Source organism: Muscardinus avellanarius (genome assembly GCF_963383645.1).
Source record: "Muscardinus avellanarius genome assembly, chromosome: 14".
In the NCBI taxonomy this organism is placed as follows: Eukaryota; Metazoa; Chordata; class Mammalia; order Rodentia; family Gliridae; genus Muscardinus; species Muscardinus avellanarius.
Window position 1 is genome coordinate 88429757 of NC_137800.1, and position 25985 is coordinate 88455741.

Sequence of the window (25985 nt, forward strand, 5' to 3'; positions counted from 1 at the left end):
GTTTTCTACGTGAGGCAGGGACAGCACCCACGGCTCTCCTGCATCTTTCTTGGCTTGTACAGGCCCTGGAGGGCTGAAAGTGGGAGAGGGGTGCAGACAAAGGGGGCACAACTGGGCTAAGGGACTCTTGGGACCTGGGCCTTTTGATAGAGGATGGGCTGTTGAGGATGTCGCCATAGATGGTGACATCCCTGCATTTGTTCACGATTCTTTTGTTCTGCAGCATGAGACAGCGGCCCCATGTGGCACTGATTGCATTGGACCAAGCCTTCTCTTCATAGAGAAGAACCCCCAGATTCTCAGCAGAGGCGTCTGAATGTGTCTGTGCCCTTTTGCCTACTGGCGGGGAGACCAGCCCACCCCTGCGTCGCAGGACCCTGTCCCCACTCTACCCATGTTCCTTTCCAAAGTCAAGGTTTCTGCTCCCCAAGGGCAGGGCTGGGACAGCTCCATCCCTGTCTGGACACCGCAGTGCACAGAACCGTAAGCTCTTACTAATGTTCTGAAAATAAATTTGTTCTTCCAGTTAGCGTACACGTGTATGTGTGCGTCTGTGGTGCTAATGATTGAAACCAGGGACGTTCTACCTCTGAGCGACTGCATCCTCAGCCCTACTTTTTTTTTTGTGATACTAGAAACTGAACCCAGGGGCATTCTACATCCCCAGCCCTATTAGTTTTTAACTTTTTTTGTGTGGAACTGGGGGTGGAACCCAGGGGCCTTCTACATCTAGGCCATACCCCTATACTTACTTTATATTTTATTTGGAAGCAGGGTCTCACTAAGTTGTCACTAAGCTGCTGAGGCTGGCTTCACACTTGTGCAATCCTCCTGTCTCAGCCTCCCAAGCGCTGGGATTACAAGCGTGCGCCACCATGCCCGGCTTACTTATTTTGTTATTATTTTTTTATTGAGCACTCTTTATAGCAGTGCTTTAAAATCTATGTTAGTCCTCTCCAGGCTGCGTGGAACTTCTTTAATCTTCCAGCTTAAAGATTTATCTCCATCTCTACTTTTGATGACTGCAGATTTTTAAAATTTCTTATTGGTGCATTATAGCCATACATTTTAATAGAGTACCAGATGACAGAGGCATACACGCACACACCACTCCTTTAGCCCTTCCCCAATTCCTACCCCATCCCGTCCCCCTTCCCCCTTCTCATGTTTGGCTTACTGATTGGCTTTATGAACTATATTTGTGAATGTAAGTCATGTACATTAGGAAATTTCCCTCTTCCTCCTTCCCATTCCCCCTCAGTTATGTCGCCTTATTTGCTCATCTATGGTTTCTCCTTCATTTAGATGGCTTATTTATATTTTGAAGCAGAGTCTAAGTTGCTTAGGATCTCAGTAAGTTACTGAGGCTGACCTCAAACCTGTCATCATCCTGTCTCAGCCTCCCAAGTACTGGGATGATAGGCATTTGCCACCAATCCCAGCTGTCTTTTCCAATATCTTTTTTTTTTTCCTGAATTGCATTCCTTGGGATTGAATCCAGGGGCATTCTCTCCCTGAGATGCATCCCTAATCCTTTATTTTTAAATGTTTTTATTTATTTACTTTTTATTTTGAAACAGGGTCTCGCTAAGTTGCTGATGGCCTAAGTGGAGGACCCTTGATCCTCCTGTCTCAGCATCCCAAATCCTGGTATTATCTGTGTGCACCACCACGCCCAGGTGATTTTTCCAATCCTTGTCATGAGGAGTTGACTGGTTAATTCAAGGAGAAGATTCCTAAAGTTTAAGAGCAGAAATAAACGAAAGCTCTGAGAGCCTTCTAGATCTGTTTTCGCTGCGCTGAGTCGTTTGCAGCGGGGACAGGAGAAGGCTGTGCGGAGCCCAGTGTGGACAGGGCTGTAGCCAGTGGGTGCTCGGTCCACCCTGAGCCTCGACATGGCCTCTCCTCAGCTGGGTCTTCCTCCATGTTCCCTGTCCTTGTCCCTTCAGTAGAACCGTGTCCCACCAAGACAGGGATCACCTTGGCCAGGTCCTTGTTCGGGTCTCTGTCCGCGGATTGCGAGGGCGCCCTACAGTCGGGTCGGCCCAGGCTGAGGCTGAGGCCAGGACATGGCCTCAACCCCCATCTCTCAGGTTTACTTTATGACCCTCCGGTGCAGCAGCCTCCTTCCTGCCTGGTGTTTGTGATTCTTTCTTATCCCAGGCTGTGCTTTCTGTGTGTATTTGTTAAATGACTGTCCCCTGTACTGAAAGTATCTCTTCTGGGGGGATGGTTACTCATGGGCACTGAGTTTGCCAGGCAAATCTATGACCCTGGGTTAGATCCCTTGTACCACAGAATTAAATAAACAACAGATGTTTTATTATTGTTATTATTATTATTATTAATTTATTTTGTACTGAGGATTGAACCGAGGGACATTCTACCTCCAAGCTACACCCCCAGCCCAATTTTTCATTCATTCTTTTTTATTTTATTTATTTATGTATTTATTTACTTATTTATTTCTTTTTGTTTGGTACTAGGGATGGAACACAGGGGCTTTCTACCTCCAAGCTACACCCCCAGTCCCATTTTTTTTTTATTCTTTATTTTGAGACAGGGTCTCAGTAAATTGCAGAGGGCTCACTAAGTAGCTGAGGTTGTCAGTGAACCATGATCCTCCTGTGTCAGCCTCCCAAATTTTGGAATTATAAACTGGCACCAGTTTGCCCAGTTCACTCTTTCTTTTTATTATTATTATTATTATTATTATTATTATCATCATCATCATCATCATCATCATCATCATTATTTGTGGTTCTGGGGATGGAACCCAGGGGCATTTTATCTCCAAGATACATCCCAGCCCTATTTCTTATTCTTTATTTTGAAACAGGGGCTCACTGAATTACAAAGGGCCTCACTAAGTAGCTGAGGCTGTCCACTAACCGCAATCCTCTCGTCTCAGCCTCCCGAATGCTGGGATTACAAGCGTGCGCCACCACGTCTGGTTCATTCTTTATTTTGAAACAGGGTCTTGCCAAGTTCTGGAGGGCCTCACTAAGTAGCAGAGTCTGGCCACAAACCTGCCATCCTCCTGCCTCAGCCTCCCAAGTACTAGGATTACAAGCGTGTGCCACCACTCCTAGCTAATAAATATTTGAAAATAACCGGGCATGGTGGCACATACGTGTAATTCCAGTACTTGGGAGGCTGAGACAGGAGGATTGCGGTTCATGGACAGCCTCAGCTACTTAGTGAGGCCCTCTGCAACTTAGTGAGACCCTGTTTCAAAATAAAGAATAAAAAAAATAGGACTGGGGATGTAGCTCAGAGGTAGAATGTCCCTGGGTTCCATCCCAAGTACTACTAAAAAAAAAAAAAAAAAAAATTTGAACACGTTTTTTTCAAAACCAGTAGTGTAACAAGGCTAGACACAAGAATTTTGTGTCTAGCTGGGTTGTAGCTTGGAGGTACAATGCTCCTGGGTTCAATCTCCAGTACTAAAAAAAAAAATTTTTTTTTTTTTTGTTGGACTAGGGATTAAACCCAGAATCATTCTGCCTTTGAGCTATACCCAAAGCCCTATCCCCCCCACAAAAGGATTGAACCCAGGGGCAGTCTACCTCTGAGCTACATCCCCAGACCTATTTTTTATTCTTTATTTTGAAACACTGTCTCACTGGGTTGTAGAGGGCCTCAGTAAGCAGCTGAGTACAAACCTGCAATCCTCCTGTCTCAGCCTCCCCAATCCTGAGATTACAAGTGTGTGCTACCACGCCCAGCCCTATTTTATTTTTTATTTTAAAGTGGTCTCACTAAGTTGAGTAGGGTCTTGTCTCGCTAAGTTTCTGAAACTGGCCAGAAACCTGTGATCCTCCTGTATCAGCCGCCCAAGTACTGGGTTCGCTCTCATGCTCCACCCCGCCTGGCTTAAATATGGTCTTTTCAAAAAGCCTTTAGAATTGTAATTTTAGGAAAAAACCAGAACTTTGTTTCACTTCCTTATATGTGTTTTAGGCTTGATATAGCTTCTGGTTAAAATATAATAAACAGAGGAAGCTGTTTATCATATGCAGTGGGGTGTGGGGTCCCTAAGAGTCTGTACTCTGCTCAGGGGTGCCGAGGGTCGGCTTGGAAGCCCAGTCAGCCATGGGGAAGGCAGGGCAGGCGGGAGCCAGAGCCCAGTCCTGCACCTCTTGTCCTTTCCCCCTCATCCTGGGTTCTGCATCACTTGAGACAGGTCAGGTAAGGGGGTCGAGGCGGCTCCTCCCATTTGGCTCCTAAGCCATCCCCCGAGGTTCCTAAACTCCCGAGTGAAAGTCACTCCAGTCTTAGAGGGACATCACAGTTGGGATCTAATTAGCATCTTGATAAACAGGGCAGATCCCTGGAGCATCAGGTGTGTGTGTGTGTGTGTGTGTGTGTGTGTGTGTGTGTGTGTGTGTGACTAAGGACCCCCAGCCCTATTTTACTTTTATTTGGAAACAGGGTCTCTCAAGGTTGACGAGACTCACTACTTGCTGAGGCTGTCTTCAAACCTGTGATCCTCCCGTCTCAGCCTCCCAAGTACTAGGATGACAAGCGTGACCACCACACCCGCCTGGCTGTAGGGTGTCATCTTGGCTGTTGGTCTCAGCATGATGGCTTTCAATTAGGACCGCCCTGAGGTGGGCTCCTTGCTTCCTGGTTGCACTTCAAGCAGAAGGAAGTGTTTTCTGGTCCTAGAATCTGAGGCCCCACCCGAGGGGATGTGCTGCAGGAAGCATCCCGTACCCTGGCCTCAGAACCCACGTGCATGCTGGGCAAGTGTGTGGGACCCAGCCATGTCCACGACCCACTGTGTCCGCAGGAGTTCTCAGCCCTGCAGCCTGTGGATGGAAAGCAGAAAGCCGCTCCCGGCATCCACAGCTCCCCCAGTCTGCTTTTTTTTTCATTTATTTATTTATTTTCAGTATTGAGAATTGAACCCAGGGGCATTCTACCTCCAAGCTACACACCAGCCCTCTTTTTTAAAATTCTTTAATTCTTTATTTTTTATTTTTTATTTTTTGCGGTACTAGGTATGGAACCCAGGGGCATTCTATCTCCGAGCTACACCCCTAGCCCTATTTTTTATTCTTTATTTTGAAACAGGGTTTCACTGAGTTGCAAAGGGCCTCACTAAGTAGTAGCTGAGGCTGTCTGAGAACCACAATCTTCCTGTTTCAGCCTCCTGAATCCTGGGATTAGAAGCATGCACCACCATGCCCAGCTTATTCTTTATTTTAAAACAGGGTCATGCCAAGTTTTTTTTTTTTTTTTGGTGGTACTGGGGGGTTTTATTCTTTATTTGAAAACAGGGTCATGTCAAGTTTTTTATTTTTATTTTGGTGGTACTGGGGGTGAAACCCAGAGGCTTTCTACCTCCGGGCTATACTCCCAGACCTTTTTGTATATTTTATTTGGAAACAGGGACTCACTAAGTTGCTGAGAGCCTCACTAAGTAGCTGAGGCTGGCTTCGAACCTGTGCGATCCTCCTGTCTCAGCCTCCCAAGCGCGGGGATTACAAGCGTGTGCCACCACGCCCGGCTCCTGTCAAGTTTTGAAGGGCCTTACTAAGTAGCTGAAGCTGGCCACAAACCTGCCATCCTCTGTCTCAGCCTCCCAAGGACTAGGATTACAAGCATGCACTACCAAGCCCAGCTGAAAAAAATCTATTAATAATTTTTAATGACATCTTTTTAGTTTATAAAAATTAAATATATTCATTTGTTAAAGATTTAAGTCACATGAACTAAAAGGTATTGGATCAATTTTGTCTTTGCTGTTATTGCTTAACTTATGAGCATTCATTTACCTATGAGCCAGTTTTTTGGTACCATGGAGACAACGGACAGACAAAAATCATACTGACATGTACAAATAAGCATAAAAATAGACAACAAGCTGGGCGTTTTGGCGCAGGCTTGTAATCCCAGCATTTGGGAGGCTGAGACCTGGAGGATCGCGGTTCGCGGACAGCCTCAGCTACTTAGTGAGGCCCTCTGCAACTCAGTGAGACCCGGTTTCAAAATAAAGAATAAAAAATAGGGCAGGGGGTGTAGCTCAGAGGTAGAATGCCCCTGGGTTCCATCCCCAGACCCGCCCCCCCCCAAAAAAAAAAGACAACAAATATGTTACCACTTTCTTTTGCCATGGGTTGGATCCATAGATAGGGGACAAGAGAGTTACAGATACAAAACACAGTGTCAGGTTTAAAGTTCCTGAAATTAGAGCCAGGCGTGGTGGTGCACGCTTGTAATCCCAGCATTTGGGAGGCTGAGACCGGGGGATTGCGGTTCGTGGACAGCCTCAGCTACTTAGTGAGGCCCTCTGCAACTCAGTGAGACCCGGTTTCAAAATAAAGAATAAAAAATTGGGCAGGGGGTATAGCTCGGAGGTCAAATGCCTCTGGGTTCCATCCCCAGACCCGCAAAAAAATAAAAATAAAAATAAAGTTCCTGAAATCAAAACACAACCTATCACAGAGGCCTGTCATGTGGCCGTGAAGACAGATGACAGCCCAGGGCACAAACACGGAGCTTCTGTAGCAGAGGATGGCGGCGTCCACAGTCTCAGCTGCCACGGAGTCGATGGATTCCAGCGGCCTCTTGTCGATGAGGCAGGCGCCCCATCAGACAGACCTCAGCCCTGTGGATGTCTCAGGGCAGAGGGACCCCAAGTGCTCAGCTTCTGCTCATTAGTGCTAACACTTTGCTTCTTATGAGGATTAAACACCACTGCTCTCTTTTTCTTGTTTCAATAGTACAGTGGCTTGGATTTTGAACGGTTACAACTTTCCCTTTGGTTTTCATCTCAAATGAGCCTAAGGGGTAATTTACAGAGGTTCATTTAAAGGGTTCATTAACAGGGAACAGAAAAAGTGCAGCCATCTCTCAGCAGCCTGCAAAGGAAACTCGGCACTGTGAAGCTGCAGTAACTGGGCAGAGAAGGGAGGATGGGGCAGCAGGAACGGAAGGAGATTCAGAGGGCAGTGCAGCCAGCCGCTCACAAAGGTCACGTGTACATACGTGGTGCTTTTCTTCCTAGACAGGATATCGCTATTTTGTTGACCAAATAAAGTGTCTCACTCATGTGCTGGGATCACTGTGTCGCTGAAGTCCAGAATGAGATCACAGACAGCAGCTGCGGCACCCAGGGAAAGAGTTTCATTGGCCAGATATAATATTTCAAACATTTAAAGTTGAAGCTAGTAAAAGCACAAGGTTTGTTTATTTATTTATTTTTGCGGTCCTGGAGATGGAACCCAGGGACATTCTACCTCTGAGTGACACCCCAGCCCTATTTTTTTTAAATTTTTATTGCAGAGGGCTTTACTAGGTAGTAGCTGAGGCTGTCACAAACTGCGGGATTCCTGTCTCAGCTTCCCAAATCCAGGGATTACATGTGTAAGCGTGCAACATCACCGGCTCCAGGGTTCTTTATTTTTTTTTTTTTTCCTTCGGTCCTGGGGATGGAACCCAGGGGCATTCTACCTCCAAGCAACACCCCTAGCTCTAGTTTTTATTCTTTATTTTTATTTTATTTATTTATTTTTTTTGAAACAGGGTCTCACTGAGTTGCAGAGGTCTTCACTAAGTAGCTGGGGCTGGCTGCTAACACGGATCCTCCTGTCTCAGCCTCCTAAATGCTGGAACTATAAGCAAGCGTGCGCCACCGTGCCGGCTCCAGGGTTCTTAATAAACAGAGGGGCACTTCGATTGAGAGCTGCCGCCTCTCTAGTGTGGGTCCTCGCCTAGCTGCAAATCTTCTTTATGAACTTAAAAAAAAAATCTCTGAATATCAACGTGGATGCCTCCTGCACTGTTATCTCCCCCCTCGCCATTTAATTAACGCTGATGTACGTTTGACCTCAGAATGTACTTTCCCCACCAATCTTTACTAACCCTCACTCTCGGAGGATAATGCTTGTCCCCGCGGGAGGGTCTGGAGCCGCCCGGCCTAGACGTCCCCTCTGACGTCCCGGGCTCCGCAGTTTTCATTGGTGAGCGGCGCCCGGAGCACCGGAGCGGGATTTCTGAGAGCTTTGCCCTAGGGCCTTCAGAAGGTGCAGGTGGCGGGCGCGATCGCCATGGGGGGCTGTCGGGTCTTGCTGCTCCTGGCCTGCGAAGCCCTTTGCCCACCCCTGGGGGCCGCAGCCGGTGAGTGGGCTACTTGGGGATCTGTGTGTGTGCCTGTGTGTGAACTGTGGATTTATCTCAGGACATCCTGCCTCCGAGCTACACGCTCCCAGGTTTGTTTGTTTGTTTGTTTAGTTTGAAACAGGGTCTTAGTAAATTGCCGAGACTGGCCGTGAACCTGCAATTTTCCTGTCTCAACTTCCCAAGTATTGGGCTTTTTTTTTTTTTTTTTTTTTTTTTTTTTTTTGGTGGTGGTCCTGGGGATTGAGCCCAGGGGCGTTCGGCTACATCCCCATCCCTGCTTTATTTTGAATCAGGACCTCGCTAGGTTGCTGAGAGCCTCACTATTTGCTGAGGCTGTCCTCGAATCTGGGATCCTTCTGTCTCAACCTCCCAAGCACTGGGATTGCGGATGGCAAATTTTCGTGCCACCTACTTGCTCCAGGATCTTAAAAACCACCCGGGGCGCGTGACTGTAATCGGGAGGCGGAGACAGCCTCAGCTTCTTAGCGAGACCTTTCGCAACTCAGTGAGACCCTGTTTTAAAATAAAGAATAAAAAATAGGGTTGAGCCGGGCGTGGTGGCGCACGCTCGTGATCCCCGCGCTTGGGAGGCGGAGGACAGGAGAATCGCGCTGGTTGGAAGCCAGACTCGCTGGCTTAAGAGACCCTGTTTCCGAATTTAAAAAAATATTTAAAAAGGTCTGGGAGTGTAAACCGGAGGTAGAAGGGTTTCCAGGAACCCCAGTACCCCCCCACACACACACACACACGGCTGAAAGTGTAGCTTGAAGATAGAATGTCCCTGGGTTCCATCCCCAGTACCGCAAAAAATAATAATAATAAAAATAAAAGCTGGATCTTTGCAGGGCGGCGGGTGTGTCTCAGTGTGTGTGGGCCGGGGGCTCCGGAGCGACCTCTGCAGGGGTGGGGCCCGTGGACTCACTTTAGTGTGTGTGTGTGTGTGTGTGTGTGTGTGTGTGTGTGTCCTGCTGCCTCTGGCTTCCTCTCCTCCCAGTTTGCTCCCTTAGTAAGGGTGTGTGTGGTGTGTATGGTGTGTGTGTGTGTGTGTGTGGTGTGTATGGTGTGTGTGTGTGTGTGTGTGTGTGTGTGTGTGTGTGTGTGTCTTGCTATCTCTGGCTTCCTCTCTTCACATATTTTTTTTTTTATGTTGAAACTGGAGGCATTCTCAGCTTCCCAGGTTACAGCTGGGTGTGCCTAGTTATTTTTTATGTTTTGACAATAACCAGCCTAATATGTGTCTCGTGATATATCTTTGATTTGATTTTAATTTTCAATCACATTTATTCATGTCTTGTTGGTATTTGTATTTTCTTTTTTTTCTTTTTCTTTCTTTTTTTTTGAGAAATGTCTGTTTGATTCCCTTGCCTTTTTTTTCCCCCCTCCCAGTACTGGGGATGGAACCCAAGAGCATTCTATCTCTGAGCTACACCCTCAGCCTATTTTTTATTCTTTATTTTGAAACAGGGTCTCAGTGAGTTGCAGAGGGCCCCCCTAAGTAGCTGAGGCTGGCAGAGAACCTGGATCCTCCTGTCTCAGCCTCCCAAATGCTGGGATTACAAGCCTGTGCCACCACGCCTGGCTGCCTATGTTCAAATAAGGTTCTTTGAGCCGGGTGTGGTGGCACACGCTGATAATCCCCAGTGCCTGGGAGGATGAGACAGGAGGAACAAAAAACCAGCCTCAGCTACTGAGTGAGGCTCTCAGCAACTTAGTGAGACCCTGCTTCCAAATAAAGTTTAAGAAATTAGTTCTGGAAGTATAGCCCGGAGGTAGAAAAGCACCTGGTTCCACCCCCAGTACCACAATAAGTAAATAAATTTCTTTGTTATTTTTTGTTTTGGGGTAGTTTGAGGTTCCTTGTGTATTTTGGACAGTAACCCTTTGGCTGACGAATGGTGTACAATATTTTCTCCAGTCCTCAGGGCTTGTTCACTCTATTTCTTGTTCCTTTAGCTGGGCGGAAGCTCTTCAGTTTGCGATAGTGGTGGGTCTAGTTCTGCTCTCATGGCCTTTGCTTTGGGATCGTATTCAAGAGAGCTCTGCTAAGCTGGGCATGGTGGCTAACGGTTGTAATCCCAGCATTCCGGAGGCTGAGACCTGGAGGACCGCGGTTCGCAGACAGCCTCAGCTACAGCCTCAGCTACTTAGTGAGGCCCTCTGCAACTCAGTGAGACCTGGTTTCAAAATAAAGAATAAAAAATAGGGCCGGAGGTGTGGAGGTCGAATGCCCCTGGGTTCCATTCCCAGACCCACAAAAAAAAAAAAAAAAAAAAAAAAAAAGAAAGAAAGAAAGAAAAAGAAAGGAAGCTCTGCTGAGACCAGTGTCTGGGAGCATTTTCCTTGTGTTTTCTTCTAGTAGTTTCAGGTCTTACATTTTTTTTTAAGTGGTCTCGCTGTGTTGCCCAGGCTAGTTTTAAGCTCGTGAGTGCAAGTGACTCCCAAGGAGGGGGACTGCAGATCAGCTCCCGCACACCTGGCTGCAGGGCGTCCATTGAAGTCTTGACTCTGTTTTGAGTTGATTCTTGTAGAAGGGGTGAGAAAAAGGTCCATTTTTCTTCTTCTGTCTGTGGCTTTCCAGGTTTCCCAACAGCATTTATTGAATCCATATCCTTTCCCCATTGTGTGTTTTTGACATCTCTGTTGAAAGTCCATGGACCAGAAGGCACATTTGGTGACACAGGCCTGTAATGCTAGTGAGTATTTGGGAGCACCAGACAGGAGGTTCACAGGTGTGAGGTCAAGGTGTGGCAACTTGGGAAGATGCTGTTTCAAAATAAAAAATAAAAACGGGCTAGTAGTATAGCTCAGAGATAGAATGAACCTGGGTTCAAACTTAAGTACCACACACACATACACACAAATATATATATATATATATGAAATATATGAAAAAATATACATATACAAAAATATGTATGTATATATATGGATAGCATAGACCATCGATCTGTGGGGTCATTTCTGAGTTCTGTATCTCAGTCCTTTGATCAATATGTGTATTTATGCTATTAGAGCATCTTTTTGATTACTATAGCTTTGTAATATGTTTTGAATTCCAATACTGTGTCACTCTAGCTGGATCCTTGCCGGTCAAGATCGCTTTGGCTCTTTGGGATCTTTTTAGGATCCCTCCCCTATTTTTTTTAAATTTTATTTTGGGGGGCAGTACTGGGGATGGAACCTAGGGGCATTGTACCTCTGCGTGACATCCCCAGTCCTATTTTTTTATTCTTTATTTTTAAACAGGTTCTTCCTGAGTTGCAAAGGGCCTCGCTAAGTAGCTGAGGCTGGCTTCACACCTGTGTGATTCTCCTGTCTCAGCCTCCTAAGCCCTGGGATTACAAGTGTGCGCCACCAAGCCCGGCCTTCCCCCTCCCCATTTCTATGGAGAGCAATGCAATATTTTTTTAACTATACTAGTGATGGAACCCAGGGCCATTCTACCTCCAAGCAACACTCTCTTTTTTTTTTTAAATTAATTAATTTTTTTGTGTGTGTGGTACTGGGGATGGAACCCACGGGCATTCTACCTCCAAGCTACACCCCCAGCCCTAACTTTTTGTTCTTTATTTTAAAACAGGGTCTCATTAAGTCGCGGAGAGCCTCACTAAGTAGCTGAGGCTGTCCGCGAACCGCAATCCTCCGGTCTCAGCCTCCCAAATGCTGGGATTACAAGCGTGCGCCACCATGCCCGGCAACGACACTCTCAACTCTATTTTGTATTCTTTGTTTTGAAAGAGGGTCTCACTGTGTCTGTTACACAGTGAGTGTCCATTCCTCCCTACCCTTCCCTGGCTAACCCTCATTCTACTTCCTCTCTATGAATTTGACTACCCGGGGTACCTCGTACATGGGCAAAGTATTTGTCCTTTTTCATTTATCATAACGTCCTCGAGATTCATCCATGGCAGAGGGGCTGTGAGAATTTCCTTTTTTAATGCTGAGTAACATTGGTCATCTGTCTGTATCGTATTTTGATTCTCTCTCCATCAATTAATGGCTACTTGGAGCCAGGCATGGTGGGGCACGCTTATAATCCCAGCATTTGGGAGGCTGAGAGTGGAGGATCTTGGTTCATACACAGCTGCAGCTACTTAGTGAGGCCCTTGCAACTCAGTGAGACCCTGTTTCAAAAATAAAGAATAAAAGTAGGGCTGGGGGTGTAGCTCAGAGGTGAATGCCCCTGGGTTCCATCCCCAGTACCACACACACACACGGGGACACACACACACACACACACACACACATACACACACACACAATGAGCGGCTACGTGGATTGCTTAGATAACTTCTGCCCTTTGGCTGTTGGGAATAATGCTATTCTGAGCATGGGACTCTAAGTATGTCTGTACGTCAGTACATCTGTCAGCACGGCAGTTCTTGGGGTTCATGTTTAGAAGCAGAATCACTGGGTCACGTGACAACTCTATTTCGGATGTTTGGAGGAGCCACCCTAGTGTAATGACTGCATCTCTGTATCTCCAGAAGCAGTGCACAGAGGTTTCAGGTTCTCTATGCCGGTGCCAAGCCTATTTCTTTGCCCTGTTTCCTTAGAGTCACCATTGCTGTGGGGTCAGGCATTTCCCTTACGCTACTAGCATGACGCATTCCTGTGCTCCTGGCCATTCCTCGGGGAACTGAGAGCAGATTGGTCCCCCAGTTTGAATGGGTTGAGTGTCCCTTTGCTTTTGTGCTTCAGGGTCCATCAGACTCCTGGCCTGCAGCATGCTAGTCTCTGCTCTACCCCCGAGTTACCCCGCAGCCCGGACATGTGTTATATACGCCAAATGCTAATCCCATGTTAGCTACGTGACTCACAGATGTGTTCTCTATTTTGGGGTTGGTGTTTCCTGGTGTTCTTTGCTGAGCAGATTTTTTTTTTTTTTTTTTTTTTGCAGGTCTGGGGGTGGAACCCAGGGGCATTCGACCTCCGAGCTATACCTCCTGCCCTGTTTTTTATTCTTTATTTTGAACCAGGGTCTCACTAAGTTACGGAGTATCTCACTAAATAGCTGAGGCGGTCTGTGAACCGCAGTCCTCTAGTCTCAGCCTCCCAAATGCTGGGATTACAAGAGTGCGCCACGACGCCCGGCTCTTGTTTTTAATTTTTATGAGTCCAATTTTGTCAAGACTTTTCCTCTGTCTTCTATGATTTGGGTGCCATATCCATGAAAGCATGACTACATCGTAAGTCCTGAAAATAAATTATCCCCCAAGTTTTCTCCAGAGAATCTTAGTTTGCTTTTTTGTTTTTTGTTTGTTGTTTTGTGGTACTGGGGGTGGAACCCAGGGGTTTTCTACCACTGAGCTACACTCTCAGACCTCTTTTATATTTTATTTGGAAACAGGGTCTCACTAAGTTGCTGGGAGCCTCACTCAGTAGCTGAGGTTGGCTTCGAACCTGTGCGATCCTCCTGTCTCAGCCTCCCAAGCACTGGGATAACAGGCCTGCACCACCACGCCCGGCTGAATCTTAGTTTTTTTAAGTTTCTGTTTGTAATTCATATTGAGTTAATTCTTTCTTTCTTTCTTTCTTTCTTTCTTTCTTTCTTTCTTTCTTTCTTTCTTTCTTTCTGCTGTGCTGAGAATAGAACCCAAGGTCTTCCTCTCCCCAGGCCGATGTTCTATCACTCAGTGACATCTTCTCCCTGAGCTGATGATTTTTCCTGTGGTGTAGGTAAAGGGTCCAGCTTCATTTGTTCCCATGTGACCAGCTTCCCCTGCACATGAGATGAAAGGATGCCTGGGCTCCTTGAGAACATGGCCACCTGCTTGTCTGCAGGGCACCAGGGGACCCCTCACCTCCCCCGGGGCCTCCCTCGCCACCCTTGCACCTTGAAGCAGCCCACACCTTGGCTCCCCTCTGGGGTGCCAACCCCACTCTAAACGCCTCTGGGGCCTGGGGCCTGGCCTCCATGTCTGCAGTCTCCAAGCCCCTCCCCATGCCTCAGTTTCCCTCTCTGTCCTCCCTTTGTTCGTTCTTGTCTCTCCTTCCTCCTCCCTTGTTCTTGTCTCTTTGTCCTTGTGTTTTCTTCCCCATCTTCAGGGGGTTCTGAATGGCAGAACCTTTGTGGTCCGCGTACATGGGCAGTAATTCCAAGGAGACGGGCCACCTGTCCATTTCTCTTCCTAGGGGTCCACAGTCTCCGTTATGACCTCACAGTGAAGTTCCAAAGAGGATTCCTGCACCCGCGCTTCCTCGCGGAGGGTCATTTGGACCATGAGCCCTTCCTGCACTATGACAGCGAGAAGGGCAGGGCAGAGCCCCGTGGGCTGTGGGCACACATGGCCCTGGGAAGTGACACCTGGGACGCAGAGACCAAGGACTTGGCAGAGAGGGGCAAGAAGCTCAGTGCAGACCTGTCAGAATTCAATGACAAGCAGAGGAGGGAAGGAGGTGCGTGTGGTCGGGGCAGAGTGATGTGAGCACTCTTCGGAGACCTGGGGCAGAGGGGCCCTGACTTCCTCGCTGCATCGGGTTGGGGAGGGCCGGGGCTGGGTCCACGGAGCAGCACAAGGTGAGTGGCTGCTCCCCAGCAGCAGGGACGGAGGAGAACCAGGGGGGTCCCCTTTGGGCTGGAGTGTCTCACTTGGGCAGGGAAGACGGAGGGAACCAGGGTACTGAGGAGTCCCTGCCCATAGGGGCAGGCTTGCATTCCCTCCAGGAGACGTGGGGCTGTGAGACCCGAGAGGAAAACCCCCCCAGAGGCTTCTGGGATTTTTACTATAAGGGGGAGCTCTTCCTGTCCTATCACCCGGAGAAGCGCAGCTGGAAGGTGCCGCCATCCTCGGCTCAGACCTTGGCGGAGAAAGTCAAGGAACAATGGGAGGAAGACCACACTCAGAGCAGGGCTACCTGGGCCCAGGTGCGGGGAGAGCTCTGTAAAACACTCCAGAGACATCTGCATTCCTGGATGGACTTCGTGAATAGAACAGGTACCCCCACTCCCGTAGCCTTTCCCCGGGGCTCCCCTCTGTGCTTTGGGACATGGGAATGTTGGGTGAATGAACTATGTTCTGATTTGCCTGACCTGTTGAGCCACTTCACACGCATGAAGGTCTGTCAGGAAATCAATGGTCCAGGTCCTCACCAGGAAGCACCCTGAACCTAGGTGGGATTAGGCAGGAGGGGACCCCTGGGAGTCTGGGTGAAGCCTACCTGCCTGCCGGCTGGCCCATCACAAAGATCTTTTACAAGGTCCCCGAATGCTGTACCCCCTCACCTCCAGTCCAACACCTCTCTTCTCAGCCTCAACATGTGGAAGGGAGAATTTGGGGCCACCAGGCCCAGGCCCATCATCTGCCAGTGTTAGGGTGCAAGTCCCAGGCTGAGGACAGACATGCAGATGACTTGGGAGATATGAGGGGGCTCTGGCCGGGAAAAGTGGAGAGGACCAGGCCGTCCCTCTGCCCCTCTTGGAGGGGAGCGACACTGGGCCATGGCCTCACTGGCTCTGCCCTTTCTCCTCCAGTGTCCCCAGCCGTGAATGTCACCTGCAGCGAGGCCTTGAATGGCACTGTCACCCTGACCTGTGCAGCTTCTGGCTTCTATCCTGGGAATATCTCCCTGGCCTGGCAAGAGGATGGGGAGCACGTGAGCCCGGATGCCCCGCTGTCTGGGGATGTCCTTCCCTACAGGAATGGGACCTACCAGACCCGGGTGACCACCAGCATTCCCCAAGGAGAGGAAGGGAAGTTCAGCTGCCACGTGGGACACGGCGGGAGCCACCGCACTCACCCTGCGCCCTGTGGTGAGCTGGGCAGCCCTGCAAGGCTCCCACTCATGTCGGGTTGGGGTGGAGAGGGGGGAAGGCTTGGGGTGTGGGCTGTGTATAACAAGCCTCCTTTCAGGGAGGGGCCTAGTGTCCTGGAGCCGGTGGTCTGTCGTTGCTGCTGTTGCTGCTGCTGTTGCTGCTGCTGTTGCTGCTGCTGCGATAATTTTTTAGTGTCTTTTTTTGGAAGAAGAGGAAGACAGCGTCTTCCATGGGATGTCTAGGGGGAAGATCAGGTGAGGAGGGCAGGCAATGCCTGGAGATGCAGGGCCCCATCGGGGGCACAGGGTCCCCTCATGCCTCCCACCATACAGAGAGAGGTGGGAGGTGACTGGCCTTCTGGAACAGGGCATGGAAGTTGGAGTGTTTGTGGGGAGATGACAGTCATGTCTCCAGACGCAGCCCTTAGTCCTGCTCATTGCTCAGCCAGGTGGGATCCTTGACGTCCAGTTGCACTAGACCTCACTAACTTAGTAGCAATAATAAAAATATATATACATATCTTGTTTTAGTCTTTTTTTTCTTCTTCTTTTTTCCAGTACTGGGAATTAAACCCAGAGGCATTCTACCTCTGAGCTACACCTCCAGTCCCTGGATCTTTGACTCCGTGTGTGTGTGTGTGTGTGTGTGTGTGTGTGTGTGTGTGTGTGTATGGGTGTGTGGGTGTGTGGGTGTGTGTTACTAGGGATTGAACCCAGAAGCATTCTACCTTTGAGTTATACCCCAGCCCGATTTTATTACTTATTTGGAAATAGCATCTGGCTAGGTTGATGAGAGTCTCATTACTTGCTGAAGCTGTTCTCAAATCTGTAACCCTCCTATCTCAGTCTCCCAAGTATTTGCTTTTATAGCATGAGACAAAAGAACTTTCTGTAATAGTATTTAAGTGCTGTTAATTTTATATGATAGCATTTACAGATGTAAGCATCTCTCATGGCCTTTCCCTCTTCTCCTGGGTGGGGATTTGGTGCATTTTTGGTTATGGGCAGGATAGTTGTGTGGAATTATGATCTTGTGATTGTCTTACTTGGGTATTAGATGTAGGTTATAGAGGTTCCTATGAATGCTAAGTTGACAAGGGCTGAGCTTGTGCTGCTTAACCTCATGTGCCATCCTGCCTGCCTCCTAGGATGCCCAGACTTGAGCTAAACATTACTTCTGAGTTTACCTAAAAAGGAGTCTCTGGATTACATTAACAGTTAGATCAGCCAACTTAGCAAAGCCGACTTACCTGCACATGTGGTCGGCATCTCCCCAACGCAAGGGCCTGAAAGGAGCCCAAAGTGGAAGAAAGAAGAAGCCCCTCCTCCTTTTGTCTGACTCACGGACTGGAACATCAGTCCGCCCAGGCCTCGGTGTGTGTAGGTCTTCACACTCAGGGTGACTGATGCCACAGCTCACCTGGCTGTCCAGCTTGCAGAGTTCATGGGACTGCTCGGTCTCCATAGCATCATAGCATGAGAGCTAATTCATATCTACATCCCTGTTCTCTCTCTCTCTCTCTCTCTCTCTCTCTCTCTCTCTCTCTCTCTCTCTCTCCTCTCTCTCTCTCTCTCTCTCACACACACACACACACACACACACACACACACACACACACACACCCTATTATTCTTTCTGTCTCTCTGTCTCTATCTCTGTCTGTCTGTCTTTCTCTTTCTCTCTCTTGCTTGCTCTTTCTCTCTTTCCATGCTGTGGACAGAACCCAGGGCCATGTGCATACTAGACAAGTTCCAGAGAGCGGCTGCAGAGAGGTTCTCCACGCCGAGCTGCGATCCACCCCGAGCCACGAGGGAGAGGGCCATGGGCTTCTCCAACACCACATCTCACAATTGCCAATGGAGGTCATTGTCATTTTTCTCTCCAAGGGGGGAAAACAAAAACATTTACATGTGAATTTCAGACCCCTCCCCACTCTGGCCCTCTGATCCTGGCCTCAGTGGTCCCCAGTTGGCTGAGTACCAGGAAGGCTGGTAGTTTGGAACAGAATACTCAGGCCTCGGCACAGACCAAGTGTCTCAGAGAAGGTGGCCTGAGAACAAGGAATCTCTCACTGAAAGAGTCACAAAAGAGCCTCTGACGCACAGCCTGGGAATCCTGGTTGTTTCTGCTCCTGCGAGAGAGATTTCCAGAGACCAGTGCCCAGTCACCCGGCCATTTCCACTGTCCCAGCCAGGTGGCGGGGTGGCTTACCCAGCTGGGAACCAAGCCCCAGCTCCCCGCAGCTCTCCATGCCTGGCGGGCTCCTCACCTCGACATCTCTCAGCACAGTGCCAGATCGACACACAGCACCTGATCCTGTACAAGGTCTACCATGATTTTTTTTTTTTTTTTTTTTTGTACTGGAGATTACAAGCATGGGCCATCACACCCAGCTTTTCCTTTTTTTCTTTTTCTTTTTTTTTTTTTTTTTGTGGTACTGGGGGTGGAACCAGAGGCGTTCTACCTCTGAGCAACACCCCCAGCCCTATTTTTTATTCTTTTTTTGCAAGTATGGAGTGGAACCCAGGGGCATTCTACCTCCAATCTACACCCCTGCCCTCTGGTCTCAGCCTCCCAAATGCTGGGATTACAAGCGTGCGCCACCACATCCCACAACCCACTTCTTTAAAAGGGAAAAATTGACCTGGGTGTAGCGCAAGGTAGAATGCCCCTGGGTTCAATTCCCAGTACTGCAATAAAATAAAATAAAATAAAATAAATATGAGATGCATAACCTTCCTTTAATCTGTTTCTCTGTTTTCCTTTACTTTGTGTATAAAATAGGATCTTCTATGCCTGAAATTTCAGGACGAATTACCTAGACTGCCCTGGGTTCAATTCCCAGATCTTCCCCCCAAATAAATAGACCAAAAAGAAAAAGAAAATAGAGTAAAAGTTGGGTAAAATGCATGAAAATTTCCCCAAGGTCATCTATAAAAAGAAAGAAAGCACAAATTAACACTATGAGAAGAAACAACACTGTAAAGCCATTAAGTTTTATTAAAATGAAAGTAAAAGACTTCTAAAAACATCTTCATGTCAAAGCCATTTATAATTTATATGCAGAAAGTTGAGAAAGTTTTTCAAAATACAATTGAACAAAACTGATAAATAAATAGAAAGTATAAGCAGCCTTATATCTATTAAGAAATGGAATTCAAGCCGGGCGTGGTGGCGCACGCTTGTAATCCCCGCGCTTGGGAGGCAGAGACAGGAGGATCACGCAGGTTCGAAGCCAGCCGCGCGCGCTGGCTTAGGAGACCCTGTTTCCAAATAAAAATGTAAAAATAGGTCTGGGAGTGTAGCCCGGAGGTAGAAGGGCTTCCAGGAACCCCAGTACCACCAAAAAAAAAAAAAAAAAGAAAAAGAAAAAGAAAAAAAAGAAATGGAATTCATAGTTAAATTATTTCCCTTCATAAAAACTCCTTTCCCATTGCAGTCCACTGTCAATTCTTTCAAAAACATAAATGTTTGGTAAACTTAACAAGAGGATTGAAGGTTCGAGGACAGTCTCAACAATGTAGTAAGATTCTCAGTAACCTAGCAAGAGCCTATTTCAAAACAAAAATAAGTCGGGTATGGTGGCACACGCTTGTAATCCCAGCATTCGGGAGGCTGACACAGGATGATCACAGTTTGCAGACAGCCTCAGCTACTTAGTGAGGCCCTTTGCCACTCAGTAAGATCCTGTTTCAAAATAAATAATAAAAATTAGGCTGGGGGTGTAGCCTGGAGGTAGAATGCCCCTGGGCTCTATCCCCAGTACTGTAAAATAAATAAATAAATATAAAAAATAAAAATAAAATAGGGCTGGGGATGTAACTTGAAGGAAGAATGGTCCTGGGTTCAATCCCAAGAACCACACACACACACACACACACAAAGAAAGCCATAAAAAAGGAATATCAATTGTGAGAGTACTGAGACGCAGGCTCCTGCTTGAAGGGTTAAGGAAGCAACTCTGGCTCCTGAGAAGCAGCGTGGAATGCCAGGCTGGGAGGCGAGCCGACTTCCCTCTAATCAGTGAGCTGCGGGTTTGGCCAAGTTCCCTTGAAGGTCAGGAAGCGGCTCCAGGATTATTTGCATGTCCTTCCCAGCACAGGCATCTCTCAGAAAACTTATTGTATGATAAACAGCTTGAGATGTTATGAGCGGTCACAGGTGTTCTTTGCTTCTATTTGTAAAATAGTTGCTTTAAAGCAACAACATCCATTGTTGCTTTAAGATAACCTTGTAATGTCTGAAATAGCTAATTGTCTATGAAACACATCGAAGCTTTCTCTATAAAAGTCTTTCTCAATAAAACATGCAGTTAAGCATAAAATTCTACATCCCCTGTGTCCTGATTAAGAAGCTTTACCTTAGGTCTCCAGTGCACTAGACAATGACAATCAATATCATATACACATATATTTTCAGATAATAAAGAAATTATAGAAACTTCCCACTAATTTTTGAAGCAATACAACCTAATCAAGGACCTAAAACTGACAAAGCCATTATAAGAAAAAATCCACCATCACCACAACACAGAGACATACAGAGAGACTAAGTGCTCTCATGAACATAGCTGCAAAAATCCCAATATAACAGTAAATAAATTAGTAACATATGGAAAGGAGCCACCTGTTCTCGGAGTCACAAAGGAGAGGCTTGATTTCATGTCACGAAGTCCCACACCAGGCTGCTGTCTCATACTATGGTACAAAAGAATCATAGACAAAATCACCATACATGACATCATTCTGAATAGCCCAGGTCCCAAGAGTCCCTGTAACCCAACCCAGTGTGTCCCCTTTGTCCACGCCCCTCTCCCACTTCAGGCCCTCCAGGCCTCAAGATGCAGGAAAGCCGTGGGCACTGTCCCTGCCTCGCGTAGAAAAGACTAAGACTAAGATAGGCGGGCATGGTGGCACATGCCTGGAATCTCAGTACTTGGGAGGCTGAGACAGGAAGACTGCAGGGTGAAGGTTAGCCTCAGCAATTCAGTGAGACACCGTTTCTAAATTCAAAAGTATAAAGGGATAGGGTGTAGCTCAGAGGTAGAATGCTCCTGGGTTCAATCTCTACACTACACATAAAAAAAGGAGGAGAAGGAGGAGGAGGAGGAGGAGGAGGAGGAGGAGGAGGAGGAGGAGGAGGAGCAGGAGGAGGAGGAACGAAGCCAGGCCTGGCAGCACATGATTATCATTCCAGTACTTGAGAGGCTGAGACAGGAAGATTGCAGGTTCGAGGACAACCTCAGCAAGTAATGAGACTCTTATAAGCCTAACAAGACCCTGTTTCAAAATAAAAATAAAATAGGGCTGGGGGTTAAGCTCAGATGTAGAATGCCTCAGGGCTCAATCCCTACTCACACACACACACACACACACACACACACACACACATACACACATACACACACAGAGAGAGAAAAGACCAGATCTAGTCAGAGGTCAGAGCCCAGAGAAGACATGGCGAAGAAGGAAGTATGGGTGACCCGCTGGACTCCCATCATTAGCACCCAAGGGTGCTGGGATCAGCCCCACCCCATACCTACCTGGAGCCTGAGTGTATCTCCCTTTTTCTTTGTCTGTGAAAAGAAAACAACCTGTGAGAGGCCAGAGAGGAGGCAGGGCCCTGAGAGTCTAAAGGAACCCCCTAATAATGGACCCCAGGGAAGTTTCCAGAACTGTGGCGCGGGCCCAGGGAAGGACCAGGAGGCATGAAGGAGGCAGACACGCAGCAGGAGGACCAGGTGCCCTTCTGGAGCCAGTCCTCCGCGAGGATGTCCCCGACCTCTCTCCCTGCTGGAATCAGGTCCCATCATCACGTCAGCAGGGGATAAATGTGACCTTGTCTCCATTTGCCTGACAAGAAGTGTCGGAAAACAGGGCCCCAGCTGGCAGGCAGGGTGTGTGGGTGGCGCTCCTCACTAAGGAGGCAGAGGACACTGGTCCTGGGGCCTGAGCAAGAACGCTCAGACCCGCCCTCCTCACCTGCATCCCTTCTCCTCCACCTCACAGCAGCCACCGCGGCTCCAGTGACCGCAGCCCCAAGGACAAGCAGGCCGACGACGATGCCCACGACGCGCAGGGTAGACTGAGGAGGCTCTAAAGAAAGAGGGAGGGCAGGGTGACCCCAGCTCTCAGCCCTGACCCTGCCGAGGTCCCGGGCGCCTCCCGCTCTCCTGACACCAGGCTCTGTGCCCACAGCCCTGCTCACCCCATCTCAGGGTGCGGGGCTCGGGCAGCCCCTCATGATCCACGTGGCACGTGTATCTCTGCTCCTCCCCAGAAGGCACCGGCACAGCCGCCCACTTCTGGAAGGTTCCATCCCCCGCGGGCCTGGTGGCCACAGTCTCCATGTCCTGGGTCTGGTCCTCCCCGTCCCGCTGCCAGGTGAGGCTGATGTCGGCAGGGTAGAAGCCCAGGGCCCAGCACCTCAGGGTGACTTCATGATCAGAGGTGCGGTGATGGGTAATGTGTGTCCTTGGGGGGTCTGGGGAGAAGATTAAGGAAACTCAGACATTTTGCAGTACCTCCCATGGGCTACTGAGGCAGTACACATGTGACCATCTTGAGAATAGAAAGGGTAATAATGAAGGTACAGTGGGATAGTGAAATGCACACACCAGCCTGGACTCGGGCTTCTGGGATATTCTGCTATTCCTTGGAAAGGTCTAGAATCAGACTGAGACCAACCAAGGTGAGAGGCTCCAGGTGTCTGAGAGAAGCTCAGGGCTCTGATCTGAGTGAAGGCCAAGAAACTCACAAAAGCTGGATTTAGACCTCAAAGAAGCCAAGAACAAGGTCTGAGAGAGAAGGTCATCCAGTGGTACCCAAGGCTGCTGCTAGGGTCAAAGTAACGTGCTGATAAGTTATTTCCCCCCAAGACCCACACAGGGAGAATTTTACTTTTTGTAAAAAGGGATCCTGCCGCCAGGGAGTCAGTGTGTGGGAACAGCATGGCGGAAAACTGCTGGGCATTTCATTTTTTTTTGGGGGGGGGGGCTTTGGCAGTGTGCTCCTATTGGTGGGAACAGAGCCTCCCAATCTTTACCTCAATGGCTGAAGGGGATGCTGGGGGAGGGTTTGGCATTCACAACTTCCAGGAAATACTACCTTTACCAAAATGTAAGCACACCCAATGTTATACAATGGCAGTTTTACAAAATGGAGTCCAAGTCAAACTATTTTTTATAGATCTAGTTATATTCTCACACACACCCCTTTTTGTGGTACTGGGTATCATAGAATACAGGGGCATTCTCCCTCCCAGCCCTATTTTTTATTCTTTTTTTTTTTTTTTTTTCCTGTACTGGGGATGGAACCCAGGGCATTGTACCTCCAAGCTACACCCTCCAGCCCTATTTCTTTAAATATATATGTTTTTTGCCGTATTAGGGATGGAACCCAGGGTCATGCTACCTCCGAACTACACACCCAGCCCTATTTTTTATTCATTATTTTGAAACAGGGTCTCACTGAGTTGCTGAGAACCTCACTAAGTAGCTGAGGCTGGCTTTGAACCTGTGCAATCCTTCTGTTTCAGCCTTCTAAGAGCTGGGATTACAAGCATGTGCCACCACGACCGGTTTTGTGTGTGTGTGTGTGTGTGTGTGTGTGTGTGTGTGTGTGTGTTTGTTGTGTGTGTGTGTGTTTGTGTGTGTTTGTGTGTGTGTGTGGTACCGGGAATGGAACCCATGGGCATTCTACCCCCGAGCTACACCTCCAGCCCTATTTTATTTTAGTCTATTTATTTTTTGAAACACGGTCTCACTGAGTCGGGAAGGGCCTAAGTAGCTGAGGCTGTCCCCCGAACTGCACGGTCTCCGCTTCCGGAATGCCAAGATTACAAGCGTGTGCTACCACGCCCGGCCTTTATTCTTTATTTTGAAACAAGGTCTCACTGAGTTGTAAAGGGCCTAAGTAACTGAGGCTGTCTGTGAACCTGGATCTTTCTGTCTCAGCCTCCCAAATGCTCCTCCCTCTTTTTAAAAATACATTACTACTCTTTTCTTCAAATTCTGTTAGCATAGGATAACTTTTGCTCTCACAGATGTCATCAACTTGGGCATCCTCAGCTAATTTATATCCAGAGCTCAATGATTTTCCTTGAGGATCTTACTGGCGGCATCTAGTTTGTTCCCTTGGTGGCATTTTTGGTATAGTTGAAAAATCTCTATTGATCTGATAAATTATTTGAGGCACTCTCTCTTTCCATCCCAAGAAGACTGGATCCCTGAGAGAAGGGTGAGTCTTAGAGTCACTGTTTGCAATAGGATCTGGAAACCCTTGGAGGATTCCGTGCCCTCGGGACTCAGGGGAGGGGAAGAAGAGGCAAGCATCTATCTGGTGACAATCTCATTTTCCCCCTAAACTCTGGCGGGCTACCGGCACACCTTGGTACCTACCTGGCTGCAGTGCATCCTTCCCCTTCTCCAGGTACTTGTGGAGCCACTCCGGACACTCCTCCTGCAGGTAGGCCCTGTAGTGCTCAGCATCGCCAGAGTCCTCCCACCTGCGCCTGGTGATCTGAGCCGCCTGGTCCACCGCGGTCCAGGAGCGCAAGTCCTCGTTCAGGGAAATGTAATCCCGGCCATCATAGGCGAACTGCTCATACCCGCGGAGGAAGCCTCCGTCTGGCCCAAGATCACACCCAGACAGCCACTGAAAAGAGTGAGACCCTGCCCCCGACCCCTAGGTTAGGTAGGTCCCTCGGCCCCGCCCCGCCCTTATACTCCTTTTAGCCCCGAGGTTTGTGAACGGTGATTGGTCAGAGCCCAAGACCGGAGGGCAGTGATTGGTCGGGGCCGAGACCCCTAAACTGAAACCGAAATCTGAGCCAACATCCCGGGGTTTTAACTAGGTCCAGGGACCGGAAGGGTGTTGGGGCTTGGAAGTGAAGCTCTGCCCCGGACCGGTCGACCCCGCCATCCCGAGGGCTGGGCGCTCACCGTCCAGGCTGCGGTTGTAGTAGCTGAGCGTGGAGCGCAGGCTGGAGCGCAGTTTCTGCGCGTGCGCCTGGGCGATCTTGGTCTGCGCCTCCCAGTACCCGGGGCCCTCGGGCTCCATCCAGGGCGCCCGGGGCTCCACCTGCAGGCTCGGCGCGTCGCTGTCGAAGCGCACGAACTGCTTGTCGTCCACGTAGCCCACCGAGGCGTAGAAAATCTCCCCGCCGCCGCCGGGCCGGGAGACCGCCATGTGGAGGAAGCGCAGGGAGTGGGAGCCTGCGGGCGGGAGCGCGGGAAACTCGACCTGGACCCCGGCTGATGGGGGCCCGGGGGGCAGGGCGCGGGGACCTGGGAGGCAGAAGAGGAGCGGTGGGCTGCGACGGGACGGGATGGGGTTTAGAGGAGGAGTGGAAGGCGGAGGTCGGGCCGCGGAAGGGGTCAGGGCTGGGCAGTCCTAGAGGGAGCCAGGAGCGTCCAGACCTGGCTTCCCGGGCGGTGTCCTCGCCCCTCCCCGCAGAGCCCGTTTCCCTCGCGACCCCGCACTCACCCGCCCAGATCTCGGCCAGGACCTGGATCCCCGAGAGCAGCAGGAGCAGGGGTCGGGGGGCCATGGCCCGCACGATCACGACCCAGCCGATTTGGAGAGTCTGGGTTCCTGCAGGTGCTTCAGTACTTTATCTTCGGCGACGTTCACTGGCTTCTCTAGAAACCAGTAGAGTGAGGAGAACTGGGGCTGCGTCTGAAAACCCGAGTCCGGCCTGCAGAGGAAGAAAAGTAACTCCGGGGAGGTGGGGAGTTTCCCAGGGCGTGGCTTCTCCTCCCAGGCGCTGCCCTCGGTCCGCTGCTGAGAGCCCGTGCCAGGCCCGGGGCCTTGCCCGGACCCCTCTCCTCCAGCGCCAGCGGTGGGACAGGATGCGGAAGCCAGATGTGGGGGGAGGGCGGACTCCAGATGGGGGGGGCAGACTCATCGCTAGCCCCTACCCCTAAGGCCGCGGCTATATAAATACCCTCACTTCCCCTCTGCAGCGGACTCTGCTGACTGATAACCCCCCTTCTCCAATATCCTCCGCAGAGACTTTAATAAAAGGGGCCTAATATCACACTCCTTTGCTGGATTTTGCCTCCTTTGCGACCCTCGACTCAATTTCAACGTTACAACCA

General features: G+C 49.2%; 2 protein-coding genes across 2 annotated transcripts; one reads left to right on the top strand and one right to left on the bottom strand.

The window, feature by feature from the left end:
* Positions 1-8057: 8057 nt before the first annotated feature.
* LOC308273286 (MHC class I polypeptide-related sequence B-like) lies at positions 8058-20765 on the top strand (the record flags this gene model as incomplete). Its single annotated transcript, XM_080710367.1, has 5 exons — positions 8058-8127; positions 14266-14529; positions 14775-15068; positions 15605-15883; positions 20710-20765. The coding sequence occupies 5 exons, from the start codon at positions 8058-8060 to the stop codon at positions 20763-20765; spliced, it is 963 nt and encodes a 320-aa protein (XP_080566493.1).
* A 764-nt stretch (positions 20766-21529) lies between these two features.
* LOC308273287 (HLA class I histocompatibility antigen, alpha chain G-like) lies at positions 21530-25435 on the bottom strand (the record flags this gene model as incomplete). The annotated part of the gene is made up of 6 exons (XM_080710368.1): positions 21530-21675; positions 21868-21981; positions 22094-22369; positions 24285-24557; positions 24828-25172; positions 25372-25435. 6 exons carry the CDS (start codon positions 25433-25435, stop codon positions 21530-21532), a joined length of 1218 nt encoding a protein of 405 aa, XP_080566494.1.
* Between the last annotated feature and the right edge of the window lie 550 nt (positions 25436-25985).